Here is a 13,231-nt window from a genome sequence, read left to right on the forward strand (position 1 = left end):
TTTAGATGAATATCCATGCTCATAATATGAGCTGAGGATAATGAGTGGCGTGTAATTCTAGACAGGGGACTAAAGGCACATTTATATTGACAAATCCTAAAAGCCATCTGTTTCTCATCCGGTAAGAATTTTCTAAATTCCTGGGCCTCCATTTTCAGAAATCCAGACAAAAGGCAACGTTATTTTAGGGATTTTATTCAGCTCTCTATCGACTATCAGCATCTAATATAAGTAAGGGTGATAATTTTGTAAAGAATAGAAAAGCGTGCGAGGAGAAATAAATAAATACGCATGTCATCATTGATTAAATAATATACATCTTCTTCTATCAATCAAGAACGTTATCATTCCCGCCTTTATTATTCAATATTAATATAATAATATTAGATGGTGATAGTCGATAGAGAACTGAATAAAATGCCTAAAATAACTTCGCCTTCTGCCTGGATTTATGATTTTTTTTTTTATGTTTCTTCGCATAAAATTATCCTTAAAAGTATATAATATATTCAATTTTTATTAACAAATGAAAAGAAAAAAAAACACAAAATTGACAAACGATAAGCGTTCCATCCACATCGAACATCTTTAGCAAACTGTAGGATATCTGGAGGTGTACAAGAGCCTCGTAGCGGCGCCAGAATGTATTTGCAAGGGACAAATTTGCATATGATAACGTTACAGTTAAACAACCTTACAGTTTTATTACAGAAATATTACACTTATTCTAAAAAAATTGGGACCAATAGCCAGTTACAAGAAAATTCACCGAGTGCTATTTTCCCCTACGGAAAGTTCAATTCCTTCTATTCACCCGAGGAATGTTCATCTAAACACTAGTTCATTCCGATTTTAGGCCGGTCATATAATCATATTGGCAGTGTTTTATACCCAAAACACATAAGTTGTTTTTTAGAGCTCAAAGAAACTACATCGATAAGGGGCTGAGTTATAAATAAAAAGTGGCGGACGTTTCAAAAAACCAAAACTTTTAACGACGTTTGCTAAATTTATTCAAAATCAAAAAAATTATAGGCAAAATAAGAAATGGGTGATAATTATACTCAGGTTTTTTTTTTTTCATAAGCAAAAAAATTAATTTTCAATGAAATATTGGATTCGTACATAAAATAAAGTTATAGAAATTTGTCCGGAAATTCGTTTGTGTATAAATTTTGACGCATGAAAGTTGAAATTTAACTGAAATATATGTCATTTTATGAATATTTTTTCATTTTATTCTACGAAAATACATACGAGTAGGAAATACCGATTTGACTTTTTGAATAATTGAAAAACTACTGTAGAGTCGTTGGTTATTCGAAACGATGAAATATATTTAAATAAAATAACAATTATTGCAAACTAATTATTGATTAGTATTTTCATGGTTTAAAACAATATGAAGGCAATAAAACAATGATTATATGTACATATTTACATGTTAATATAATAATTGAAATAAATAATACTTTCGATTTTTAAATCTGAATAGCCCATTTTTTGTTCGTATTTAAATCAGGAACGAGATCTGTAAATTGATCATTACAAAGCATTCTAATTTTATCTGGCGTTGCGGGTATATCAAGTTTAAAATTATTAGTCAGACCATTTTCTGTTCTACTAGATTTTATAGCTTCTCTTATAGCAAAGTAAACTGAGGCAGCCAAAAAAAGAGGGGGCTCCCCTACAGCCTTGGAGGAAAAAACAGCTCTTGGATTTGAGGAGCCTCTCAATAATGATACTTGGAATTCAGATGGAATATCACCAAAGGAAGGGATTTTATATGTACTTGGCCCCTTAGTTATCAATGCGCCATCTGGCGTGTGAAGTAGCTGCTCCATAACAAAGAGTCCATAGCCTTGCATGAATCCTCCTTCTATTTGCCCAATGTCAATTGCAGGATTCAAGGACTCTCCAAGATCCATCACAATATTGGTTTTTAGAATGGTATTGTCTCCCGTGAGAATATCTAATTCTACAACACTGCATCCAACACCATAAGTGAAATAGCTATAGGGGGACCCGACTCCATTCACCCAATCCATGCTTAAATTAGGCACCTTATGAAATCCAGTCGCCGATAAACATATTCTTTCTAGGTAAGCTTTCCTGATTAACTCCTCCCACGATAAATTGTGATTGGACTTTTTAATTGGCTCAAGCCTACTATTCAATGAGTTGCAGGCTTCTAATACGGCTGCTCCATACAAATCAGAGCCAAGGCTAGCTGCAGTTGGAGATGAATTGGGTACTTTATCTGTTGAGGTTTCTATAATCGATATTTTTTCATACGAAGTTCCAAGTACTTGACTGGCAATTTGAATAATTTTTGTAGACAGACCTTGTCCCATTTCGACACCCCCAGAGCTAATTAAAACGGAACCGTCGGTATATATGTGAATCAAACAGCCACCTTGGTTCAAATGTGGCACACCAAAGGCTATGCCAAATTTTGTTGGAACTATGGATAAACCTCTCTTTTTCCATTTATTTTTCGAGTTGAAAATATTAATGCCTCTTTGTTCCTCCTCATAATGACTCATTGTAAGACATTCCTTCCAACATCTTTCTATACTGCAATTCAGAAGAGGTTGCCCAAAAAAAGTGAAGCTATTTTCTTTATAAAAGTTTAGCTCCCTTATCTTGCAAGGATCCAAATTTAATACTTCACTGATGGAATCGATAATGATTTCAGCTCCCATCATTCCTTGTGGGCTTCCGAATCCTCTAAATGCTGTATTGGATGCAATATTCGTTTTGCAACAAATTCCCTTCCCTCTAAAATTTGCATAATGATAAGTATTATCGCAATGTAAAAATGCCCTGTCCAAAACTCCTATTGACAGATCAATCGTACAACCAGCATTCAAATATAACTCCAAATCTACAAACTTAATAAGACCTGTTTTATCAAACCCCGCTTTATATTTGATCAACGAGGAGTGTCGATGTCCAGTCAACATCATATCTTCATCCCTATCGAGTATAAATTTAACGGGTCTTTTTAACTCCTTGGCTGCAACAGCTGCTGCCACACTAAAGGGAATATTCCTCGTTTCTTTTCCTCCAAAGCCTCCTCCGAGTCTCTTTGCAATACAATGCACTTTGGACATTGGGTAATTCAAAACTCTGGCTATAACTGCTTGAGTATCTGTCGGATTTTGTGTCGTTGTATAAATTCTGACTTCTCCCTCCTCTTCAAAAGTCGCAATCCCCACATTGGGCTCCAAATAAAAGTGTTCTTGTGCACCTGTCGAGGACTCTCCCTCGATGATGTGATCACAATTTTGATAAGCTTTATCCACATCTCCTTTTGAAATCTCTCTTTTCAGCTCATAGAAAGACTCATTTATTATTGCATCCTCTATTGTCAAAATAGGCTTATATTCTTCATACTGAACTTTAACTAAATTAGAGGCCTCTCTTGCTGCTTCTAACGTGTCTCCTAGTACCATTCCAATTATTTGTCCAACATGATGCACATCATTTTTTGCAAAAACATATTCATCTTCAATAGAAGATATTCTAAATGTGTTTCTTGGCACGTCATCTGAACTTAAAAATCTTATATAGCCATGGACTGATGAGCAATGGGTTGTATCTATATTGATAAGTTTCGCCCTTGCTTTCTTACTCAAAACAAAGGCAGCGTATACTTGATTTTTGTATTCAGGCATGTCATCCACATATATGGCTTCTCCACAAACTTGCTTTTCTGCGAAAACATGTTTTATAGGTAGTCCAACCGGTTTGAATTCATTTTTACCAATGGGGATATCGACAATTTGATTACTTGAATAGGGAGGCTTGTGAAATTTGTTTGTTGCGGATATTTCTCTGATATCGATGGGTAATTTCCTTTCGCAGGATACTTTTAAAAATGCCTTGTACAAAAAAGCAATAAGCAAAGTTTGTCGATAGCGTTCCATCCCTCCAGGAGCTCCTCCCTGCATATTTACTTCTTTTATAATGCTTTCAAATGTACTCTCAATCGTTTTTCTGCACCATTTTTTACCAATAAGGGTTTGAATTGTTTTACTTGGTACAAAAGTCACTGGGGCAACTCCCCCATATGCAATCCTTACGTGAGACAAAATGTCTCCATCAAATTTAAAGTAAAAAGCAGAGTTCACAATGGCTATGTCGTCATCCCTTCTTCTAGATTGTTTATAAGAAGTAAAAAATTCATTTTCGGATGAAAATGGTATTAAAATAGAAATCAAAACCTCGTCTTTTCGAGCTAAATTTTTTCTATAGGAGTATAAAATTTTTCATTCAATTCCAAATGTCTGCTTCCTTCTTGATTTTTTGATTTAAAGATAAGGAGGCAGCCCGCTGCTATTAGAATTGGATTCAAATCCGAAATGGGACTCCCCGTCATTATATTCCCAGCAATGGACCCAACGTTTCTAATTTGTTTACTTGCAAACCATTTTAACATTTCAATCGTTTCAATAAATATCCTTGTTTTACAGGGTTCATAGTCTAGTACGGCTTGTTTCAAACAGTCATTGATGTCTTCTAATGTAGAGGCGGATCCAATTTCTATTCCCTCTGTCTTTATTTGAATGGTCCTGAGTTCAGGTACCTGAAAATAGAAAAATAATGATGATATGACACTATGAGGATAAGTACAATGAAAGATATACAAATTCCCAACTTACATTTGTGGGGTCAAGAAGTAGAGGATACACAAATTTTCCAAATTTCATCTCAATACCCAACTCTGTATTTCCAACCACGATTTTACTCTCTGGATGTTGATTTTTCAACTCCAATAGCTCATTTAGGGAACTTGGTTTTATCCAAACCATTTTTTTACTTTTGAATTGAAGGCTTTTTTGGGGTTGAGTTCTAAGCTCTTGTGGAAAAATTGGCTCTTGAGTATGATCTAGGGGCCTCAAATTAGTCCGTTTATGTATAAGTCCATTGTATTCATCTGTATAAAATATGGTATTCAATTAATTCATATTAATGGAACCGTCATGCTAGGGCGGTTTTATGGGGCACTAGATAGGGGGTCCGTAGAGTAAGATTTATAACAATATATATATATAGAGAGAGAGAGAAACTCTAGAAATTGCAATAACAAAGGATAGACTTGTCTAAAAATAAGGTCATTTAAATAAAAGTCATTCAATGAAATATGATATAAAAAAAAACATGATAAAAGTGAAACCATGAAAAAAAGTAATTCCAAAAATGACAAGAAATATTTGATAATTTAATCAAAGTACTCCAGGAAATATCTATATGATTTATTCATTAAGGCCGCTCACGGATTTTTCATTCTCTAAAAAATGGACATTCGATAAAAAAAAAAGGGCCTACATTATATTTTCTGAGCTATTTTTAGGAGAGGTTGTAGTGCTTTTTTTAACCATTTTTACGGAAGGTTGAAGAATTCTTTTTCTTTTTAAAGAAATAAAAACTTTTTTGAACAATTTAGAAGTTACAATTTTTTGAAAGGGATACAATTTTAACCTTTTTTTTATTTAAAAAAATGTTATAGCCTTTACGTATTTTTAGCAATCGTTTGTGAAAATTGTTTATCATTCCTATAAGGTTAAATGGTGGCTAAAATTGAGGGGGATAATTTTAAAATAGTATATACAATATTTGTGATATTTATTTTCATTTTCCCACTTATTTTATTTTTTTAAAGACAAATTGAAATAAAAATAAATTCTCAAATTGTGACATTATTTTTTTAGGCAAACCACAAAATTTGTATTTAGATCACTTTAAAATTATAAAAAAAAGTGGGGGTTGTGGCTTGAATCCTATAGTTCCGCGTCGTCACTATGCCCCACTCACACTGAACCCGACCCTACCTTCATACCTTCAGTATCATTTCTATTGTTTCCTATGTCTTTGCAGCAGATACCATTCGTCATACCATTGCACTTTTCATTTACAAAACTTTTAGAATCCATCCCATTTGTGACCTCTCCATCTATAGTAAATGTTCGAAAACAATCCAGGATTGGCCTATAACCCGTACATCGACATAAATTGCCCTATATTTAAATTACGTATTAACACTTTTAAATAATAAGTTACATATCTTCATTTATACACAAAAAGTTTGAGTAGGGCAAAGGTTAAAAAAATTTCAAACTTCTATAAAACATAGCTATAAACAGCTTACCTGTAAATTTTCCTCAAGGCTCTCCATTGAAGGCTTAGGATCATTTCTTAAAAGGGTGTACATTGACATTATTATTCCAGGGGTGCAAAATCCACATTGGGATCCGTGATATTCCGTGAGTCTCTTTTGTATTTCATGTAGTTTTGACCTTTATGAAGGTAAAATGAAATTAGCATGAATTACTCAAATTAATTTTGTTGCTGATTGATAAAACTACACGATTCATAACTATTTTTAAAGTCTACATATCCTTTCATTGATCAATGAAATTGATATTGCGTAATTTTTGAAAGTGTCTTTGATTTTTTTTTTTTTTTTTTTGATGAAGATGCACGTCAGTGATTCTCAAACTGTGACATGCGTATCGATGGTTGTTAGGATTGATAGTATGCAAGCTGATTTATGGGAAGGATAAATGTACAGGGTCTATTTAAAAAAAAAAAATTAGCCTGTATTTTTAGAAAATACATTTCAAAGAATTTCGAATCTTGCTTTTAGAAATAAATAAATTTCGGAGAGAGTCCCTATTTTTTACGCTAAAGTTTCACCCGTTACTGCTCGTGAAACGCGAGCTCCCCATTGCAGTACGTAGGGAAACGCGATATATACATCAACTTTCAGTTAGATCACTCCTAATACCTATTTTACTAGGTAGTATACACTATAAAAGGTTGAGAACCACTGACATCGGTATTTGAAACACAGGAATTAATAACCAAAGGTGGTGGAAAGTCCTTATAGTGCAATTCCAAGTCGAGTCTCAAGTCTTTGCTCACAATATTCCACTGATGGACAAGTTCTAGTCCTTCATTTCAGTGATAAGGTTTTTCTTGAGTTAAGAATATACTAGTTTTCGAGAGCAAGTCAAGTCGTGGGTCTTTTACTTCGAGATCAATTCGAGTCGTAAGTCTTGAGTTCAAGTGATCCTTCACCTCATTTAATAGTAACTATAATCAACCAAATCACCTTGTAGATCCAATTCCCTCGACTGTTGTAACTGCTTTTCCATGTACGGATACAACTGGGGCTAAACATGCATTGAGACTGTAGTGTTTAATTCGACCATTCTCGAATGATGAAACCATGACTGTACAAGCACCACAGCCTCCTTCTCCACATACTAGTTTTGATCCCGTTAATCCCAAATTATGACGAAGATATGTTAGTAGAGTTACTTCGGGTCTAGCTTCTGGATCAACAATTCTGGTACCATTTACAAAAAATATTAAGGGATCATTTCTTTCTTGCTGTTCCATTATTCCAGTCGATTTTTAATAATATTTAAGTAAATCAAGTTCTTCAAAATTTGACGTTCTTTATGGGCTCATTTAAGCGTACTAAACAGAAATGAAACGTACTCGTGGAAAAAATATATATATTATGTAAAAAATATTGAAAATGAAATTAAAACTGGAATTTATTTTTTGATATTTTAAATCGAAAAAAGAAAAGATGATGCTCACACTTAAATATTCATATCATTGTATAAATACATAAAATGATAACTAGGCATGACGTGTCGTAAATCAAACTCAACTCGAACTTTGTTTGCTTTTTAGTGCAGGCAGAGCAATTGATATAGCTCAATGCGGATCTCAATAAATTTATTTACTGTTACACAAAATTGCACATTATACAATTACCCAATCCTGATGTTATGAAGTTATTGCAATCCTTACTCAAACTAATCCTAGGAACATTCATTTATATATATGATACATGGTATAACAAGGAAATCCGCCGAGTTTGATATATTCAACATAAAATGGTCATTTTTTAAGATTTATTTAAGAAACAAAAATAAAGCAGAAGATCCAACTATTGAAAATACATCTCACCCAATTGAGCTTCTGTTGTCTTCAAACACGTCCTTGATTAATGTTCTGAACAGCACGCTGACCCTGGAAACTAGAGTTTGATTGTAAATCCTTGTTGGACTCAGAGTAGAATTGGGGAATGACATCTGAGTAAGTTTATACCCATTTTTCCTTCCCCTCCTGTCACAGCTGATTCTGGCCGATCTAATGAAACGTCATGCGTATTATTTTTTCTCTCCTCCAAAATATTAGTCAAATAGTCAAGGATTCTTTATTTTTTAACATGTCCATTCTAGACTAGATTTTCATCTTTGTTTATTTGATACAATCAGAAGAAAAAAAAGAAGGAATGAAAAATAAGTTGTAATTCCATCTATTTAGTAATACACTGAGATGATTTATGTCATGATTTAAGTGTCTACTTGTTAAAAAGAGTGCGATACAAAGTTTGCCTCCCTGGTAACTAACAAATCCTAGATAAGATTAATTCATTATCAAATAGAGATGTGAATTCCGGCTCGGCTCTCACTAAAAAGAGCCTCTCTCCTCTTTAAGATCCCAAGCAATTCTTCAGATTTAATAGATTTATTACAATTACAGTGGCGTCCGAAGGGGGGGGGGGGGGGCTAGAGGGGTTTTCTTTCCAAAAAATGTAATAGGTGAAATTTAGGAATATAAATATTTAAAAAAAAAAAAATAATATTTGAAAAAAATTTCAAAAAAATTTTTATTGTGGTAATTGGTGGATTTTTTAATTTTTTTTTCCAAAAATTTATTTTCCTGTGAATAGCTGTGGATTTTTGAAATATTTTTCAAAAAATTTAATTTACTGTAAAAAGCCAAGCATTTCTGAAATTTTTTACTTAAAAAAATTCTTTTTTGTGTATAATTATGAATAATTCAATTTTTTTCGATAAAATTTAATATTATTAATTTTTATTTAAAAATTAATAATTGCAATTTCATTTTTTTAATTTTTTTATAAAAAATGTAATATTTTGTGAATAGGGTTTTGAGGAATATGTTTACATCAAATCATTCATAAAATATCGGGTCAGAAAATATTTTGACATCAGCTCATGTCTATTTCATATTTTTCTTAATTGGTTAAGCGGAGCATTTTATCACAAATTATATGAGTTGAATGTTTTTTTGAGCTTTGCTTAACTCCTATCACTCACTCACTGAACCACCCAGGTTAAAAACACGAGGTTTAAAGGCTGCACAGAGGCCTTGAATTTGTAAACTTCAACATTTTATAGGGGGGGGAGAGTATAATTATTACAGGAAAATGGTTCACATATCTCAAACTATACTTTTCAAAAGAGTTTATATAGTTTTCCCAAAAATGAGTATTTCTAGTAAGAAGTGATAAACGACACGCTGTGTGTGTAAAAAATATATTAATAACATAAATTGAATGAGTGAATACTTTTATTAGGTATATGTCCTACATAACATCCACCAACAATCAGGGGCGTCCGCAAGGGAAGTGTTGGAGGGGGTGTACCCCCCCCCATGAAGGAATTTTTTATTGTAACTAGAAAATTTAATATTCGAATTTTTTTTCAAAAGATTTAATATTTGAAATTTAATTAAATTTGAATAGCTATGGATTTTTATAATGGTTCTCCCAAAAATTTAATATTTGAAATTTAATTTTATTATGTGTAGTCGTGAATTTTTCATGGAATTTTAATATTTGAAATTTATTTTTTGAAAAAAAAATTTCAAATTATTTTTATATTGTGATCAGCTGTGGATTTTTGAAATTTTTTCCAAAAAATTTAATTTTATGTGAATTTATTTTCCGGAAATATTTAATTTGTCAATTTTATTTTCAAAAATTGTAAAATTGTATATTTATATAATCCTGCTGATACCCCTGAACGATAGCTCTAGGACAGCTGAATTGTATTCGTCGTTGTTGAGTTTGCACAAAAAAATCAAAAATGCTACTAACCCCTATGATATCTGTGTGGTGATATCAGAAAAGCAAGCTGAAATAATTTTTCTCAATATTGCGAGAGTATGATAAACGTGTCCCTTGTTATAAGTACTATAATTTATACTAATTAAAAAAAGTGGTAAAGTCCTTAAGAGCCGCGGTTTTTAAGGTTAACTGAACCTGATAAAAACCGGCTATTTGGTAATACTGGTATAAAAGATACTGTGACGTCATGACTTGAAGATTATTATTAAAGAAGAGTATATAATTGTTTTTGAAGAAGAGCATGGTTTGCATAATTATTTTTAAAAGAAAAGGGTATGAGTATTCACGTTGCGAGAATAAAAAAAGAAAGAAAGGGATTAGCTGCTAAAGAACAACCCTTACCAACTGAAATTGATTATATTGATAATATCAAAATTCGATTTAAAGTTAAAATACCGCACAATCAAATTGACTGAACTTGTATATAATATGTTCATGTAAAAATTTAAACAAATATCAATAATATTAAGAACTTGTTGGACAGCGTTTTAGGGTTTTAATATTGTATTTGACTCTTTAAAAATCCTCTTCGGTTTCATCAAAAAAATCCCAGCTTGCTTTTATGTTATTGCCACACATCTTTCTTGTCTTTATGTCATCAATAGCTAGGCTAGGAAATTGAACCGAAAACTGAAGGGCGTTCAACCATTCATTTCATTTTTAAACGAATGAACGATGAATGGTAAAAAAAATAAATTGTATTCTTTGGCAAATTATTGTCAATTTCTTTCAACTAATTATTATTGTTGACCCTTTGGGTGTGATCATCATTATAAAAAAATTAGAAATTGGCAAATTTTATTTGAATACCCATATCGGGGCCAATATATGTCTATCTTAAATCTAATAAAGTAGGTATAACTATAGCAAAAATTATTAGGTCCCACAAATTGGAATACAAGCCCTAAAATTGTTTCGAATAAAATATTTAAAGTATTGGGCTGTATACATATTTGATGTAAATATATAAATTAGAGGTTTTTCCTTTTCATTATTTTGGTTCAGGATTGTTTTTATGTTGAAGTACCACAAAGATACTTATCTTTTAGCTTTAGCTAGACATATTCATCGAAAACGAGTCCTTCAAAGGGAGAGAAACAGACAAACTTTGCTTGATTTTAATATAGATAGTATTAAAATTAAAGATAGAACCCTTGTTATAGGAGGTTTTCCCTAAAAATGTATATAGTTGCTCTCTGGGCCTCTGTTGGTTGAGGGCCTTGTTTATAATGAGAAAATAGGATCCTTTGTTGATTTGCCTTATGCATATAATTTGCAAAATAAACTACTTAGTATATTGAAAAAAAAAATCCTTAGTAACATAAAAAACTGGAAACTGTAGCAAATAATTATTTTTTAGTGGGCATTCTGGAACTGATTGGCTACGTCCGGAGCTGATATTTCATAACGTTAAATGCAATAATCTTTAGTTCAGACTTCAAAGTCCGATCAGAAGTCGAGGAACCAAAAATAATTTATTAAATTGTAAAAAAATTCGAAACAATATTCATTACGCCCTCCGGACAATTCCCTCAAATGAGAGGCTCTTCTCTAATGCCAATTGAGTGCTTTGGCCAAACAGACGGAAAATGTTTGATAAATGCTTCGAGATTCAGTTACTTTTCAATGCTAATGACTGTTTATAAGTATATACGTTTATATTATATAAACTAGTTCTAACCGTGTTCATTTAAAATATAAAAATAAAATATACCCAAATAAAAAATCCAATTTAATTAAAATAAAAGATTTTGATTAATAATAATTTATAAAAAACTTAACTAAATGTATTAAAAGAAAATAATTAATACATGTACATATAAGCGGTTAGATAAGGGAATAAGAAAAAACGACTGTTTATTGCAGGTTAAACAAGATTTTCTAGTTTATTCCAATTATACAAAAAACTGGAAATTTATATTTTTGGCTCTGTTTGTTAGTTAGTTTCTTTTTAAGTCACCAGGACTACAGCAAAAGTTTCAGATCGATTTTGATCTAACTTGGTACGAAAATTATATACATATGGTTACAGTAAGAAGCCATTAAATTGGACCATATATAAAATAATGTAAAAGGTTTTCTAATACAAAACATAAAAAATGCATAATTTACCATAACATTGGAGCAAATTGAGATTGATAACTTTATTTGATTTTAGACGGAGGTTTTACGTTTAATTAATATCATTACCTAAATCAAATATGGACTTTTCTTATTAAGTGATTTGCTTCATTATTTTTGATCTAAAATAGTTCTTTTTATAGAAAAAAATCTTTTTTTGGGGGATTATTTTTTATCCATATATAAAAAGTCCTTTTTATAGGAAAAATTTATATTTACAAAGACTTCCCAAGTTAAAAAAAAAAGTTATTGCCTAAATAATCCAAAATTTTCAACTGTTCAATCATTTTTCTGACTCTAATACTCCGTAGCAGCGACCCTGCCTGATCCCCCAGGACAAAAGCTAAAAAAGAAAATAAGTAGTGCATTCATAACTTTTTCCTATATATAGCTCATTAAGGCCTTGTACATATGTTTGTGAAAAACATAGAAATACAGGCGAGAGTAAATTATTCACAAAATACCTATATGTGTTCCAATGAGAGCTATTCAATATAATAAATCTAAGATCAAAGGTCAAATGAATACAATTCTTAGTTCATATTGTCTAATAGTTGGTCAAATTTGAGACTTGGAGTCTAAGACGAGTCCCAGTTCATGAAAATATGATTCCAGTACTATGGCTCTAGAAATATTATTGTAACATGTTCCAGTTGGCAAAAACCTCATTAAAATTGGATTCACTACTAGAATCTACAGAAGTCAGCGTTTTCCTCCTTGAGCAATTCAAAGGTATTCTTGGCCTTGGGAGCAGATGCTGAGTCCTGCTGGAAGGGGAACCCCTTGCCTTCGATCGTTGGCTTTAATAAACGTGATGACTTTGTCCTTCAGTACCTCTCAGTATTTACTTGTCAGCGCTGACCCATGTCTACAAATGACAACAAAATAATGACTTAGGCTACAGAATAGCTCAACCCAACAATCAAATATTGACCAATGCTACTAATGAACAATGCATCCCCTGTGAATGCAAATTCGTCAATCAGTAATACCTTCTTGAAACAAAAAAATGAATACTTACGCACAATGCAGTAAAATTTGACGCATGCACTAGTAACTGTATTCAACAGACGATATTGCATTACTATAGAAAGGGCCATCCGATTCTGACGATGATTTATAATTTCGATAACTTATTGCTCTCTA

The 13,231-nt window shown here is 31.9% G+C and overlaps 1 protein-coding gene across 1 annotated transcript; it reads right to left on the reverse strand.

The window, feature by feature from the left end:
• Nucleotides 1–1,316: 1,316 nt before the first annotated feature.
• On the reverse strand, nt 1,317–7,532 carry LOC121122557 (xanthine dehydrogenase/oxidase). Its single transcript, XM_040717584.2, is given in 6 exon segments — nt 1,317–4,261; nt 4,264–4,591; nt 4,668–4,942; nt 5,846–6,023; nt 6,155–6,302; nt 7,121–7,532. Coding segments are annotated over 6 exon segments (3,999 nt in total). The 5' UTR covers nt 7,411–7,532; the 3' UTR covers nt 1,317–1,481.
• Nucleotides 7,533–13,231: the final 5,699 nt, after the last annotated feature.

The sequence above is a fragment of the Lepeophtheirus salmonis genome, chromosome 8 (genome assembly GCF_016086655.4).
Source record: "Lepeophtheirus salmonis chromosome 8, UVic_Lsal_1.4, whole genome shotgun sequence".
Taxonomy (NCBI): domain Eukaryota; kingdom Metazoa; phylum Arthropoda; class Copepoda; order Siphonostomatoida; family Caligidae; genus Lepeophtheirus; species Lepeophtheirus salmonis.